Below are 17,652 nucleotides of genomic sequence, written 5' to 3' on the forward strand. Positions count from 1 at the left end.
TTCCCCACACGCCCAGCCCGTCGGCCTGCTTCCTGTACAAACACCATGCTTTTCCCGTTATGCTCTAAACTCCTCTCACTCTTTCCTTTTCCTCTCGTTTCTTTCCCCCACATCTCCTTTTCTTTGTCCTTGCCCTCTGCTGCCTGTTTGTTTTTGAACTTTCTCCTGATTTACTCCTGTCTTCTGTCTTTTATTTATTATATGTTCAAACCACGAGTCATTTTTATTCGGTCTAAAATGGTGTATATAGAATGAAACTCACTGTGCTGTTCAGTTCTTGGAAAATAATCAGTGATGAAGCAGAGTTGCTGTTCCCACCCTGAAGTTGAACGGTGTCCTAGAACAGCATGTCGACATGTTTTTCATTTCTCTTGTACCATTTAGATTTTTGTTCATTACAGAACATCAGATGGTTTTTTTTTTTTTTTTTAATCCATTTATAGTTCCATTTAATGTTGTGGAACATCTAAAACCAAGTGTAACTTTGTGTTATAGCAGCAGTAAATGGTAGTTCCCTCACCAGCCGGTCATTTTCGCCCTCTCTCTCTAAGGGCAATTCCAGCGTTATGGACGTGACACTTGAACTCAAAATGGCAACAAATGACCCAGTGCATGTTTTATTGTCTCCCAGTATTTAAACAGGTGTTGCATATTTTAAGGCTGTACCATACTGGAGAAGTGATAGAACAAGAACAATTCCCATAGTACATCTAGGGCATGCCAGAAAATGCCAATAAAAGATGCGTTATGGATGTGACAGAAAAAGTATCACTTTTCTTGGGTGACTGTACATTTTTATCAAACTCTGTGAAATCGTAAACCTAATGTCGAAATGGAGATATCCGTTTGATAGAGGGGTCCAAGGTGAATATTAAAAAATCTTTGTTTAAAATATTTTGTATTTCATGCAGAGTTTCAGAAGGAAAAGTCAGCGTTATGGATGTGACGAAATTCCGTTATGGATGTGACGCGTCTGAAATAGACATGGCATATGTTTAGAAAATCAGCAATTTAACCACCATAACCCTTTGAAAAACTCTCTAAATATCAGCTAAAACTATCAAAGTTCTTAAATAATATTTCGGATGGCTATTGTTTTGCTGTTTTGTGGATTTTAGCATACATTTCTGTGGCTTGTGGCAATAATATAGAATTGTACATGATCAAAGTTGATTTTAGCTTGGGTTTTACATTATAAGAAAGAAAGACTGACAGTGACATATTAGGTTGGTTACAGATTGGTTCAGCTTGTTCACATCTGTAAAATGCAGGCCTAGGTGATATCTCTGGGAGTGGTTTTGATGTATTACATGTTGCTTTATTTTTGCATGGTGAGGTTGACATTTACATGGAATTGCCCCTAAGTTAAAAGGCAAACACAGGTTGCCGTGTTACCAAAAACAGCAAAAAGTGCGCAAGTCAAGTTTTGTATCTAAACTGAGAAGTTTCATGTATAAAGTGTGTCCAATTCTAAAAAGTTCTCAGTGTAAACTGTTGAGTTCTACATATAAACTGCATAAAGTCACTTAAATCTTACCTCATGCACCTTTCCATCAAGGTAAAACTGCCTCAATCCCAGTATAGTTTTTTAAATTTATTTTTTGCAGTATTAAAAGCATGAAATGGTGTGTGTGTGTGTGTGTGTGTGTGTGTGTGAGAGAGAGAGATGAAGAGGAGGAATGAAGTTGGCTTCATGATAAGCTCTTGATCATTAAGATCACAGTGTGAAGTCCAGGAGCTGAGGGGTTTGTTTTGTTTGGACCATCACTGCTGCTTGGCTGTAGGCGCTTTCCCTATTCCAGTCTTCACCGTTACTCCCCCAGACGTGGCAAAAATAACATCAGCTTGTTAAAGGCTCGGCCCACCACACCACTGAGTCACCAGAAAGCTCGTCATCCTGATTTTCTGCTTTAATGGTTATGTGCAGCGTGAGCCAAGAGACCACGCCGCGCTCAGTGTGATGGTTTAACCAGAAAGCGCTTCGGCTCATCCACGGTTCTCACACGTTCTCATCAGGTACCTGTAGACCGAGACAGCTGAGGAACTCATTAGGGTCTTTACACTGTCATTGTATTATTTCACATTATCTTACAAAGTATCTTACAATCCATACTAAAGTGCGCATATACCAAACTTGCGTATTGTCCGCTTTGCTCTACGGTAGTGAGACATGGGCTTCTCATGCTCACATTGATAGGAAACTTGACAGCTTCCACCTTAGATGCCTCAGAAAGATCTGTGGGATTACATGGATGGATAAAGTTCCAAACTTGGAGATCCACAAAAGATGTGGCACCACAAGCCTGTATCCAATCCTGAAACGACATAGGCTGCGTTGGTTGGGCCACGTGTCCCGACAGGCGGCGTCCAAAGCTTCGCTTCGTCGACGTTTGCAAGTGCGACCTGAAATTATTCAACATCGGAGCTGATTGGTAGAACCTCGACCAAGATCATATTTCTTGGCGGCACAAGCTCCACCAAGGCGCCAAAAGACTCGAAAATGATCTGGTGACAAAGGAGTCTGACAGAAGACGTAAGAGACATGAATCTTGCCAAACAATGGAATTAATCTGTGAAACCTGCGGCAAGCTCTGTAAGAGTCGAGCTGGGCTAGTCGCCCACGGTCGTGACCATAGGCGCTGAACAGACCATCCGACAGGATGTAAAAGACTGAGAGAGAGAGACTTCACATTCATAGAAAACTTTTTTTTTTTTTTATTTCACGCCGTACATTATACGCCTGAATTTAATTTAAAAATTACATTCACACAATACTAAATTTAAAGTGAAAAGAGAATCCTGAGTTCAGTGAATGAGGTGTGTGATTTAAATGAAGGAGTGAGTGAGTGAGTGAATGACGAAATGAGTGTGTAGAGAATATGTAGCTTATTGGGCGATTTTAAAGGAGTGAGTAATTGACATACGAATGATTTGAGTGACTGAGTGAAGGAGTGAGTGTGTAAATGAGTGCATAAGTGACTGAATTAATGGGCAGCTGAGTGAAAGAGTGCGTGAATAAGTAAATGATTGTGAATGAGTCATAATCGATGGCTAAGTGAGTGAATGAATTAACGAGCAACTGAGTGAGTGTGAAGGAGTGCAAGAGTGAATAAGAGAACAAGTGATAAACGAGCACTTGAATAAGCGATGAGTTGTCAGATTAAGTGAATGATTGCAGTGATTACATGAAGTATGCAAGTTGGTGAGTGCTTAATGTATGATGTAAATATGCAAATGAGTGAGTGAATAATGAAATTTGAGTGAATAAAGGAGGTTATTAAATGAATATGTGGAATTGAATGAGTGGGTAAGTGTTAGTGGTTTAATAGTCAATAGAAAGTGACTGAGTGATTGAGTGCCAAGTGTATAATAGTGACGGAGTGAATGAGTGTTTAAATGAATACGTGAAAGATTGTTAGTGAGTAAATTAATGAGTGACTGAGTAAACAAGTGAGTGAAGTAAAATCAGTAAGTGAATGAATGAATGGAAGTGTAAGTAGAGGACTGAATGAGGGAGTAGTTGACAGTGAATGAGTAGATGACAATGTGTAAGTAACTAAGTATATTGACGAATGAATGAATGAGTAAGAGTAGATGACTGGATGAATGGGTTGGGGACTGAATGGACAAGCAAGTGACTGCCTCAGTGAGCAAGCGAGTGAATGAATGAATGAGATTAGGTGACAGAATGAGCAGATAGATGACTGAGTGAATGTGTTGGGGACTGAATGAGAGTAACTGGCTGAATGAATAGGTGAATGAGTGAATGAGTAGTTGACTGGTGGAATGTGTAGGTGACTGAATGAAGGAATAGATGACTGAGTGAATAGGTGGGTGACTGAGCCAATGGATGAGTAGGTGAATGCATGAGCCAATAGATGACTGAATGAGTAGGTGACAGAATGAGCCAGTAGATCAATGAATTAATTAATTAATTAATCAATAGATGAATGAGTAGGTTACAAAATGAGCCAGTATATGAATGAATGAGTAGGTGACCGAGCCAATAGATCAACGAATGAGTAGGTGACAGAATGAACCAATAGAGGAATGAGTGAGTAGGTGATTGAGCCAATAGATGAATGAGCAAGTAAATGACTGAATGAGCCAGTAGGTGAATGAATGAGGAGGTGACTGAATGAGCCAGTAGATGAATGAATGAGTAGGGGAATGCATGAGCTGATGGATAGATGGATGAATGAGTAGGTGTCTGAATGGTCTAGTAGATGAATGAATGAGCCAAAAGATGAATGAGTAGGTGACTGAATGAGTCAGTAGATGAATGAATGAGTAGGTGACTGAATGAGTCAGTAGATGAATAAATGAGCCAAAAGATGAATGAGTCAGTAGATGAATGAATGAGTCAGTAGATGAATGAATGAGTATGTGATTGAATGAGCCCTTGGCCAAATTATTCATAACCATGGTCTTGACTTCCATTACTATGCTGATGACATCAGTTATATCTCACTACATCCTCTCTCTCTCTCTCTCTCTCTCTCTCTCTCTCTCTCTCTCTCTCTCAGACCTAAATTGTGGATGCAGAATAATTTTCTAAAACTTAACACAGATAAAATAGAAATCATGCTTATTGGCTCCAAATCTTCATTTTCCAGATCCTCCAGTTTCAGTCTGACCATAGATGGTGCACTTGTTAAATCTTCACCTGTTCGAAACCTTGGAATGTTGCTTGACCCCTCGCTCAACTTTGATCCCCCCATTAAATCCCTCACCAAGACTGCTTTCTTCCACCTCCGGAACATCGCCCGCCTTCGCCCCTTTCTTTCCACTAGTGATGCTCAAATGTTGGTCCACTCCTTCATTATGTCCCGCCTAGATTACTGTAGCTCCCTTCTCATTGGTCTCCTTACTAAATCCCTTCAAAGATTACAATACATTCAGAACTCTGCAGTGAGACTTCTCATCCATAGCAAACCATCTGCTCATCTCACCCCCATTCTTTCTCAGCTTCACTGGCTACCTGTTCTGTCCAGAATTAAATATAAAATCTTCCTGCTCGCCTTCAAAGTTCTCCATAATCTTGCTCCTTACATCTGTGATATTCTGACCCCTTGTACTCCATCCCACTCTCTCTCAGATCCTCGAGCTATAATCTCCTTGCTGTTCCTCGCACTAGACTCTCTACCCTGGGTGGCAGGTCCTTCAACACCACGGCCCCCAAGCTCTGGAATTCCCTTCTTCAACTCTTCCATGACTGCTCTTCTCTTCTTTTCTTCAAATCTCATCTCAAAACCTTTTGTTTCATGAACATTTCTCCACCAATGCATAAACTCTCCACTTTTTTTTTTTTTTGATGGTGTTTTCTCTGACCGATGGAGTTTGAGAAAGGCGCTGTATAAATGTAACTTGGTATTATTTTATTATTAATAAATGAATGAATAAGTAGGTGACGGAGTGAGCGTGCCAGTGGGTGACTGAGCGATTTGAAGAGAATAAGTGAAAAGGTGGCTGACAATAGATTAATCATTGATGATGGCATGTGTGAGAAGGATCAGTGTGTCCTTGGGTGCAAGTTCATCCACTTCCTGTATGACGTTAATTACAGGTTTAAAGGTCCATGATGTTCAGGTTGTATTTCACCACTGAACCAAGTGCCTGAGAGTTGATTTGCAGTCACAGTTCAATTTTGCTTTTTCTTTTCTCACGGTTTTTGAAAAGTTGTGCGAGTCATCTGATAAACCGCTGTGGCATTCCGGTGGCATTAGAGAATGTCGGAAGAACCCACATGAGCGTTTATGTGACTCGAGTGGACTAGTTTCATTATCTTTAATATTCAGACACTTCCTAAGGAGAACTAATTTGTCTTTGCAGTTGCACAGCATGTGTGTGAGAGAAGATAACTCAATAACCATGTACTCTTAGTGGTATTGTGTTATCTGCACATCCAGACGCTGGTGAAATGTTTCAGCTTGTCTAATTGCTGTTAATATACACACACGTCCAAATGAGAACTGGAATTTATAATACACACCGTGTGTGTGCGCGCAGATAGAGAGCACATGGCTTGGGATATTGGCAGGAAGTCAGGAATGTGTGTCTCGGATTCTTGGTTAGGTCAAACTGAAATGCATCACGAGTGTCAGGGCTGATAAACCACTGTGTTTGAATATCAAGGCTCACTAGCTAGGCAGCCTGGTACTTTTTTTTTTTTTCCACACCCAGTACATGTTTTTTGGTACTTGTCATGAACAGTACCAATATTTGATACCAAAATAAGAAACCTATTTTTCATACTAATCAATTGGACGCATCATGGCTTATTTTATTCAGCATTGTTATTTCACAAGTCATGCTAAGTGTAATTTTTGCAATTTTAGGAGTGCAAAATAACTTTTTTAGTCATTTTACCAACAGATCTGAGTGAAATGTTGACATTTCGGAATGTTCTGTGTCATTTCCGCTGTTGCTGTGCCTTTCTATTGTCCATATACATACTTAAGTACAATCATGCAAGCAAAACCGTTAGCTTCATTCATCGCTTCATGTCCATATTACCTGGCCTGCCTAGCAACAGTGTTCCCACAAGCATAAGCACTTGAAAATCAAATATATTGCAGTGTATTCAAAATACAAAAATGTCACACATTTCCTGTGTTTTGTTTGCGTTGTGTGTATGTATGAAGTGTTTTTAAAATTAACCACATAACTTTTTAAATAATCTCTTAGGATTTGGAGCTAGCTTGCTCGACACACAAGCTAGCTAGATAGCCGCCACTAGTCCAGGATTATCCTTAGGCACGTTAAATATTTCATTTGAAGCGCTTCATGATCTGGAGAGCTGCCCGTGAGACTGAAAAAGTAAATTATTTTCCCCCCACAATGGCATTATGCGTCACTGTATTTACAAAATGATTCCTGAGAGGTCCATGACTTTAAGAAGAAATCTTCAGAGTGCTCGGAGATCTGTAAGATGTAATGCAGCGTTTTGTTCGCAATATGGCGGCACCCACTGAAGTATCATTAGCGGTTGATGCTAATTTAGATTATCGTGTCATTTTATTAGGGTTTTTTCCATAATTTACCAGCATTTCTGAGGTAAATGTTGACATTCTTGACGAATTTGTCTTGTTTCTACTGTCATTCGACCTTTACATCGTGTAAAAGAGACACTTTCCGTTTTAAATTATTAGCTTTAGACGTTACTTCCTGTATTCCTTGGTTGCTTAGCAGCTGTGTAGCAACTCAGGACTTGTACGTTGTATCATGTGTTTGCCTTTTGAACGCGCCATTAAATATACACTCACCGGCCACTTTAATAGGAACATGTTCAGGAGTGGAACCTAATGCAGAGCATTTTTTTAAGGATTTTCCACTAGGAGACCAACTGGTCTGGGCAATACAATCACAGGCCCCAGAGTCCATGCGGCTGCACCGCTGCGGCATATTCTGTGATGCAAATTGCCGCGTTATTGGTGTTCAAGCGATGTTGCTGGCGGCATCACGGCGGCGGTGCTGGAGATGTGGGACTCGTTTTCGTGCGCCTTTTGGTGGTACTTGGTGGACTTTTTATTTTTTATTATTATTTTTTTTTCCTTGTCTGTAATTGTAAAGCGTCCTTGGATTTCTTGAAAGGCGCTATATAAATTTAACTTATTATTATTTATTATTATTATTATTACGAATCCTTGTTTCAGCCAGCATAATATCAACATAGTTAATGCAGTGCCAAGTTACCATAACTTCATCATAAGTATGGTAAAATACTAAAATTACACTGAGTTTAAGTTATTGTTTTATCAACTTTCATAATATTATGTATTTTAAGAAACAGTGAAAAGAAATAAGAAAATCTTCAATTTTATTGCTCAATGTGAAACACAGTATAAAATAACTGTATATTTAGTCTATAATTTGGAAATTGGAACAGTCTTGACAACCCAACTTCAATATTTCTTAAACATTCCAATCCAAAGAAAACAGTCTTATGAATTTGGACCAGCAATTCAAGCATCTCCCATAATCCCATTTCAGTTTTACCTTTCAGCATCAATCTAACATAACTTGGTTTAAAACTTGGTCTCCCAGTGAAGCTGGTTTGGCATTGACTAGGAGACCAAATCTGGCCACAACTATGTTTAAAAAATGCTCTGACTTAATGTGGTCTTAAAGTGGAGGTGCTTTTCTGCTCACCATGGTTGTCAAGAGTGATTACTGTCGATGAGTTACTATGGAGCACTTGCATGTGACGTCACAGCCGATCCAGATTGTGACAGACGCCATCTTGTCGGTCAAACGCCATATTCCGCCTTCTACTTCTGGTTCTACTTCTGCTTTTACTTCTACCTTTTCTTCTGGAAAACCCTACTATATACAATTCTACTACAACGGCTGCGGCTACAAGCTCTCCCTACCTGTGCACGTTTTTTATGTTTTTTGTGTGTATTTTTGCGTGGTGTTCGTCTGTACCGGACTTCAATATCCACTACAACCGTATGGACTTACTGGACATTGGTTTCCAGCAGAAAATGACGGTTTGTAGCGATTTCCATCGCATGCACAACATTCCGGACGAGAAAAAAAAAAAAATTCCGGACGAGATAGCGAGACCAGCGGGGTCTCCGTGGATTGTTATCGGAAGCAAAGCGAAGGAGGCGGCACCGGGAGCAGAAACAAAATCGAGGCTGCAGAGCCGGCCTTTTGACTAAGCTCAGAAAACAGTTACTCAAATCTCCACTGCCAAGCCTCTACCTCTCCAACGCCAGATCCATGTAAACAAGACGGACGATTTGGAATTACAACTGGAATTACCTTATTCTATTCTATAATCGGCTGGTCAGTGCTATACTCGATACTTAAGTGACTTACCCATCCAATGAGGATTCTTGTTTACAAGATGCCACATCTGAGTCGCTGACAAGTCCTGAATTTCTGTAAAGATAACTGTCCAGAGATTTATAAGCACGCAGTGCTTCACCACTGAACAGCGAGGGAAAGTTAATGAGGTAATTATACACGTCCGGGTATTCCGCTGGCAGTTCAAAATCCGGTCGTGAAAACTCCGTCCGGTAAGCCATAAGCGTCACAAATCTGTAGATCGTTTATTTTAGACATATATCTAGTTATCTGTTCATTAGAAAAATGAGCCGTGTAGTCCGTCGGTTGAAATCGATCCATTCTGTACACGAGTGCAGCAGTATTCAGCGGTGTTTTTGACCGACAAGATGGCGGTTGTGTACTTTCCGGTCACGTGACTGCAAGATCTCTATATCCTTCCAATTTGCCAATTTTCCTCTGACCTCTTTGATCAACAAGGCGTTTGTTTCCGCCCACAGAACTGTTGCTCGCTCGCTCACTCACTCGATGTTTGTTTTTTGTTTTTCGCACCATTCTGTGTAAACTCTAGAGACCATTGCTGTGTGTGAGAACCCCAGGAGATCAGCAGTTTCTGAAATACTCAAACCAACACCCATGCCACAGTGAAAGAAAGTCACGCTTCACTTTGAGATCTCAATTTTTCCCCCATCCTGATGTTTGAACATTTAACTGAAGCTCTTGATTTGTATGGGTGTTCCTAATAAAGTGGCCAGCATGTGTATATATTCCTACACCAACAGTATATGAAATGTATTAAATAAATGTGTGTGGAAGGTATATTTTTGTAAGACTTATTTCTAGCCTTGATTTCTTTCAGAGTTGGTGTGGACCCTGATCAGGATCTGCAGCCGTGTGGAGACAGCTTCCAGGTCCTTCAGGGGGTAAGTGCAGTCCGAAAGATCTCGATGAGAGTTTTTAACTGAAAACTTGTTGAAGTAATGGGCTGTTAAGGCGTTTCACTTCTTAAAGATCAGATAAACAGAGTTTGCTGTAACAATGAACACCCTTCAGTCTAACCACAAGCACCTTGTGTTGCAAAAAAGCGTGGCTGCTTTTTATATTTCGTATATGACGTGTACGAAGAGGATTGCGTAAACTTAAGTATAGGTTTGCGGTAAGAACGGAAAACTCTGACCACGCTTTATAAGAAACTATACAGCTGCTATTTATTTCCTATTACACTTGAACGGTGTTGCAGAAGCAAAGACTCTGCATCTCTCATCTGCCATTGCACAAATATTTCTCAGGTCTTAAAAATTGGATTTGAGTCGAAGCATGGAAATTTATACACAATTAAAAACAATCATAGCTTCCTGACTGTATCACATTTCACACTTTCCCTATTCATGATATTTAATTCTCTTTAAAACGTCATTTAAAGAAATGAATGAACATGAACTGTAAGGTGGAAAAGTAGCGCTAGTTCATAGTTTTATTTGTTGTGATGTCTCATCTCTCAGGTCGGAAGGGATTTAATGAAACAAATATTTTGGATGTGGAGAAAATTACTAATCAGTGTGGCTGTGAAACAAGTCCTCAATTTGATGTATTGGTGTGTGGGTTTTTTTTTGCATAAACTTAGCTTCGATGTTTATTTTTACCGTCATCAGTGTTAGTCTGTCAACACGGCTGTTTGACAGTCAGCGGAAACTTTTAAGGTTCACAATCGTCCAAAAATCAAACCTCAGATTTTTTTTTTATATATAATATAATATTTTGTTTGTTTGTTTCTCTGCAGCCGAAAGCTCCCTTTTGACTCCTTTTCCGATGCTGGGCATGGCACTGTACTTGTGGTGAGAAGAGGCGTTTAGTGCGTTTCTCAAACTGATCACCTTCTTTATAGTCCACAAGAGTGAGAGATACAAAGTGGAAAAACTGTAGAAATGGACGTGACGTAGGTTAAGTACAAATTTAAGTCCTGTACAGAGACGTGTGTACACGGTGGTGACTGTAATAATAACTGAAGTGTGGACGATCCCTGCGGTTTTCCAGAGAGGACGCTTTTTAATCAGACTTCCATTTCAACCACGTGAAGCTCCGCTGCAAATCAAATGCGTTGTCTGTTTCAAGTCCTGTTTTAACTGTGTAACAACAGAATACAATTTTCTGCTCCAAAAGGACAAATACATGTTCTTTAAAAATCATTTACAACCTCATCACATGGTGAGCGATTTCCGGACAGGATATTTTTGACGGATAAAGGATCCTCTCAGAGACGGTTAGTTTCCAAAAAAATGTAACTTCCACTTAAATATCTTTCTATTGTGGTTGAAAGTACTGTATACATCCCAAAGTAAACCAGAGTTAGTGCTAAAAAAAAAATGTAAGCAATTCTGAATTTAACCAGTAAAATCTAAGTGTGATTAAAGTAGAATTAAATGAAATGAGCACAAGGTCAAAACTGAGCTGCATTTGACTCGGGTATATTTTTAAGACCTTATAAGAGACGTCAGTGCTGTAGGTCGGGCTGGAGGTGTGTGTCTATATAATAAGGTAGAAGAAACTCCAGTGAACGTGTACCGTATATAAATATACTGGACTGAGTTACAGGAGTTAGTTGGTATTAGTCAAAAAGACTACCATGATTGGGAAACAGCCCATGTAGAATAATAATAATTATAATACATAGGGCCAAATTACTCAATTCTGATTGGTCAATCAAGGAGGGCCGTATTTCTGAAATGCTATTGGCTAGTTCGTTGCTTGGTTATGGTTACAAAAATTAGCAAATTTTGTCAATAAAATGGCCGACTCTGCTGACTCAGCAATGCTGCGTTTCGCTATATTTGACGAGGAAATGATAAACCAGTTGAAAGCTGCAAGCGAAAATGAAAATACCAAAAAAGGACGAATTTTTGGCTTTCCTTGTTTTAAGAAATGGGCCGCAGAAAGACAAACGACTCTCTTGTGGCGTATGAATGCTGTGAGTTAAACAAGGTGCTATCGCAGTTTTATGCAGAAGTGAGGAAAGAAAATGGGGGAAACTACGAACCAGACTCTCTTAAAGTAACGCAGGCAGCATTGGATCGGCATCTGAGACGAGAGAAATATCCTGAAAGATGTTACTTTTCAAGAATCACGTAAAGTCCTTGAGGTGAAAGCGAGAGATTTGCGAAAACAAGGAACGCTTTAGAAACCGATTCAAACGTGCAAGATAGTCTCGCGCCCTGATTGGTTCAGAAAACGTGAATGACAAATGTTGTGAACTTGAATGGCTTCCGAAGTATGAATTTGGCCCGATTATATTATAAACAAGTAATCATATGGTTCCTTGTAATATTAAGGATCAATTTCACTCATGATTTCAAAGTTTTCAAATTTTCAAAACTTCGAAATCACTCGTGAAATTAATCCTTAATTTTACTCGGCCCCATACGATTACCTATACTAAAAGAAAAACAACTTTAGGGCACAATTTCAAAGCTGACCCTTATTTACACGAAAGCTGTGCATAACATAAATTAATGCCAAATATATAATAATGATGAGATGAGATGAGACGTAGATAAAAATATTAAAACTTGTAGCGATTTGTATTGACGACTTTAAGAAATGGTGTGAAAATTATAATAACTTGGAAGTTTAAGTACATTGGACAATTTAGTTTATCTAGAACATTTTTAATTATACATAACCAATAGTTTGAGCAAAATGATTTAACACTTAGTTTTTAACTATAGAATCCTGAGTACTGAATAATTTAGCATAATACATTGTAGGGATGTTAACCGATGACCGTTTGACTGGTGGTTGACCGAATCAACGTCAACCGGTTAATTTTTTTTGGTTGTCTGTTAAAAAAAAAAATCAATCGTTTTGAAGCTGCCGATTTTGGAGCGGAGAACCTGGTATTCTGTGTTGTAAACACTTGGGGCGTGCCATGCGGTGTAAGGACGACAGCTGACAAATCAGAAACACCCATTCAGTCATGTCCCACCCCAGTTGAACACAGCTGCCACTCGGTGAAAGAAAAAAGTGTAGACACAGGCTTTTTAGCTTACAAATTACTATTTTTTTTTTTTTTAATTATTATTATTATTATTAGAAGGCACATCGAGTTTAGTCCTGCCTTGGCCAGTGCATTCTGAAAGTATGTTTCGGTCTGTAGCCAACAATGCATGTTATTGCAGATCATATCTCTCCACACAAACTAAAGGCGCAGATGCCGACTTTTCCACGGCTGAATTGTGCAGATCCGATTTTTTTTTTTTAAGGGGGGGGTGTTGGAGTGTCTGAATAATTTCATCAGAGTAAATTCTGTATTAAAATTACTAAATGTAATGTGTGCAGCTTTGATTTACTGTTTTCTTCTCATACTTCCTATGTTCATGGACTGTAACGGCATTTGCTTATTTAGTAATTTTAATACAGAATTTACTCTGATGAAATTATTCAGACACTCCAACGCCCCCCCTAAAAAAAAAAAATCGGATCTGCACGATTCAGCCGTGAAAAAGGTGGCATCCGCCAAAAGGCGTGCCGTGTGCATCCCTGTTTAAACTCATAGGTTAACCGACTTTAACCGGCTAATGAGGCTCGGTGGTCAGTCAAGATTTTTTTTTAGTTTTCGCCATCCCTAATACATTGTTCTTCCTATAGAAAAGAGCGCATTTTATTTTAAATAATATTTATGCAACATGTTCTGTCATTTCAAGAAAGTCAAGAGTTAAGTTATAGAATATTTTGCAGATAAAATTAGTGACTATTACTGAAGCTGTTCTGGGATTTCATATGCACACGCGTCCGTGCGTTACTTTGATTACGTTTTTTTTTTTTTTTTTTACATGCACCCAAGATTGATTGTTTGATATTGTATTAACATGTTAACTATAATGTTTATATGAGAAAGAAGCCGACATGATTCTGCGGTAGGCTGTAGGTTCCACATGGATATTCTAAAGATTTACACTTGTACTTTCAGTTTAGCTTTTAATTTCACCTCATTCTGTAGATTTGTACCTAAAAGCTGCTTCTGTAATCATAAACACTCACCTGTCGCTCGTCCCAGGGCTCTTATTCACAACCTGCTCACACTGAACATCCTGTACAAACCCTCAGTATTACATTACAGTACATTTACAGGCTTTTAGCAGACGCTGTTATCCAGAGCGATGTACAACACACACACCCAGTGCCTGGGGAGCAGTTGAGGGATCAGTACCTTGCTCAAGGGCACTTGTGCTATGGATTTTCCTGCGAGTATCTAACCAGTGACCCTTTGGGCCCAAGGCTGCTTCTCTAACCTTTATGCCATGGCTACCATCAACAAAAGTATGGTCAGAAATAGGGGTACAGTAGGAGTCCATTTCTGTCCCCCAAGGTACACTCAACACTAATGTACCCCTTCGGGCTGATTATTGGACCTCAAGTAACTATGTGTACCTTTTTTAGGGCCAAAATGGTACATATCTGTTCCCTAGCCGTGTATAAATAGTATAAATAACTACCTTAGAGGGAACTGCCCCAGTGACGAGCCACTGTACCGCTAAAGGTACAACAAAATACTTTTATTTTCTGAAAGAGTACCTGGTGTCACCCAGAAGAGGATGGGTTCCATTTCAAGTGCTCTTCATGGTTCTTCAGGGAGTTTTTCTTCGCTGCTGATGCCTCTGGCTTGTTCATCATCTTGCGTTCATGCAATCAAAGGACGTCAGTCATTTGACCAACTTGACTCTTGATGGTGGATGTGTACACTTTGGTACCTTCAACTCCTTCCTTCACCAGTTCTTTTGTTGTAGTGTTGGGGTTCGATTGAACCTTTCCAACCAACATTCCTTCTTTCATGGGGGTTAATTTGTGCCTCTTTCCTGAATGGTACAGCATCTGTGTGGTTCCATATTTTTATATTCACATATGTTTGTACAGATGCTTGTAGTACCTTCAGTTATTTTGGGAAATGGATGTGTGAACATCAACAGGTCTTGACTGAATTGCTTGGATTTTCTCATGGTAACAAGGGTGGGGGTAAGCACTGGCCTTTAAAAACAGTCGCATGTGCACTCTTAAATGAGTCCGTCAATGACGGTGTAGCTCACTCAGGCCCCGTCTAGTCCAGAAGAAACGGTCTAAAGTGGGCCACGTTGTGCAGTAAATGTTGCAGGCTGTATCCACCCTAGGAATACCGACCTATTTACCAGAAAGAATCCAAAATGGCGAGGAATTGACAGACAACAAGCGATTTTTGTTGAACTGCTGTTGAATTAAAGCTTAATTAGTCCATAACTTCATTAATAATTGTAATGAAGCAAATCTGGGTAGGAATTATGTGCACCCTAGGTACCTTCATGCCAGAAAGAATCAATATTTGTGAAGAATTGAGGGAGAAGAAGAGATTTGTGTGGAAACTGCTCATTAGGGATTGATTAATTACTCCATATCTTCATTATTAATTGCAATTATGCAAATCTGGGTAGAAGCTATATGCACCCCAGGCAGACTGGCCTTCCTGCCATGAAGAATTGAGAGGGGGAAAAAGCAATTTTTGTGAAATGTGGACGACAACGGACCGACGGACAACACTTGATGGCATAAACTCATCACCTGTCGGCCGGATGAGCTAATAATAACTCCTGATAGTGACAGTTGGCCACTCAGAATCTTTAAAAGTAAATGCATCATCTTCTGGAATCTTCCAGACTGTTTAGAGACGGTCAACTTGGAGTATGCAGACTTTAGATTCTCTGGAACTTGGATATATTGAATTGACGCTGAAATAAATTTCTTTAATTCTTCTTCTTTCGGCTGTTCCTGTTTGGGGTCGCCACAGCGGATAATGTCTCTCCATCTCCTCCTGTCCTTTGTATCTCTTTCTGTCCCACCAACACCACATCCTCGTGTCCTCCTTCACCCCATCCATAAATCTCATCTTTGCTCTCCGTCTTTTCCTTCTATCTGGCAATTCCATCTCCAGCATTTTTCTCCCAGTATACCCCAGATCTCTCCTCTGTATGTGTCCAAGCCGTCTCACTCTCACTTTGTCTCCAAACCATCCAAAGTGAGTGAGGTGGAATGATCTTGAAATTTGAAGAAGTAAATTTGTCGAAATGAAATGTCTTTTAATTGGTTGGCTGTTTTAAAATGACCCCTGGGATGAACAGAGTAGACACTTCAACTGGCCTGCCAAGAGAAATGAATTGGAATTGTGAAAAATTGACTTTTTTAATATCGTGTGCGTAAACTTTCATCCTTAACTGTATGTACACTCTCAACAGGCACCAATGATTTCTGCTACTTGTTTCCAAGCTTTATTTTAATTTATCTCTTGGCGTGTGAGAACGTTTGACAGAATAAGAAACCACGAGCCTGTGGTTTGGTCTATTTTTGAACGTCGGACAGTAAAAGGGAACTAATTACAGGTTGGAACTAAAGTTGAGTGAGGAACTGAAGAACTGTCAAATAATTTAAGCCGATTGTTTGGACTTGTCGTTTTGTGTCATAGATGCAAGTAACTTGCATACATTTGAGAAAATAAAATGTCAAGTCCGTTTGTATAGCGCTTTTAACAATAGACATTGTCGCAAAGCATTTGCGTACAGAATTTGAATGAATTAAGACATGAGCTAATTTTATCCCTAATCTGTTCCCAATGAGCAAGCCCGTGGTGACGGTGGCAAGGAAAAACTCCCTCAGACAACACGAGGAAGAAACCTCAAGAGGAACCAGACTCAAAAGGGAACCCATCCTCATTTGGGCAACGACAACATGATTATAACATGAACAGTTTTAACCTGAAGTCAAAATGTCACCAAGTTGCTCTCTTGGTGCTGTTGCACGACTCGGTGTCTCCATACAAGTAAAATTTGAAATGATTTGTTGTGGATAAAGACGTTGTTTCGAGACACTGGTGCATTTTTCTCTCATCATCATTCTGTTCTCTGTAGGATGGAAGTCAGCAGGAAGGCCAGAGCAAGACGAAGCAGGAGAGCGCCTGGCTCTTCAGACTGTGGTACACTTTTGACCACAAGTATCCTTTCAGGACTGTGGAGTGGAGCAGCTCTTTATACACACACTGCACTTCACTGCTACTTCTTTGTCTTTTCTTTCTTTCCTTCGTCTCGCTTGCCTCAGTCAGTTGAGCGCTGTGCAAACAGAATGAAAAGAAGGAACTCGACGTCTGCTGCCACGTGTCAAGAAGGATGAGTGCAGCATGCAGCGACAGGATCTGGGAGAATGGGTCAGGGTTATATCTCTGGGTTTCATGTGGGGAATTAAATCAAGGAAGAGAAGAAATCCAGGTGTTAAGAAGGACGTACTATTGGCAAGTCCTTGCCCTGTGTCAGGCGTCCAAGTTTCTCTCACTAGAACATAGTAATTTCTCAAATTAGAAAGCAAATCATCCTACCTGAGGAGCTTAGGACATTCAAATATTATAATACACCATAATGCTGTTGAATTCTAGATTCTGATTGGTCAGAAGGTGTTGATTAATTTTCCGGAACAGCAGCTCTGACAGTAGTACAGCTGCAAATCACAGGTCTACAGGCAAGAGAGAAAGAACGTACACCCTCTGTCAGGTCCTTCAAATGTAATTTTCGTTATCAGGGTCAAAAGTAACAATCGGGTGATCCATACCATCTTCAGGAAACAAACAAATGACCTCCGGTGATAATGAAATGCAGAGCAGTTTTCAATATGTCATTGTTTTTCAGAAATCAGGTGGGAAAACAGTATGACTAAAAAAAGAAGAAAAGGACCCTGTGATGTCAGTATCTAGTACTGTAGAACCACCTTGAGCAACAATAACATGAAGTAAATGTTTTCTGTACGAGTTTCAGTCTCTCGAATTGTTTCCGATCACAGCTTGAACGTTCCTACACT

General features: G+C 39.8%; 1 protein-coding gene across 1 annotated transcript in view; it reads left to right on the forward strand.

The window, feature by feature from the left end:
- Positions 1-17,652, forward strand: part of slc9a7 (solute carrier family 9 member 7) — a 142,196-nt gene that overhangs the window by 101,367 nt on the left and 23,177 nt on the right. The window contains 2 exon segments of the mRNA XM_060920160.1: positions 9,653-9,716; positions 16,716-16,798. Of these exon segments, the coding sequence (XP_060776143.1) occupies positions 9,653-9,716; positions 16,716-16,798 (147 nt within the window).

The sequence above is a fragment of the Neoarius graeffei genome, chromosome 4 (assembly GCF_027579695.1).
Source record: "Neoarius graeffei isolate fNeoGra1 chromosome 4, fNeoGra1.pri, whole genome shotgun sequence".
In the NCBI taxonomy this organism is placed as follows: domain Eukaryota; kingdom Metazoa; phylum Chordata; class Actinopteri; order Siluriformes; family Ariidae; genus Neoarius; species Neoarius graeffei.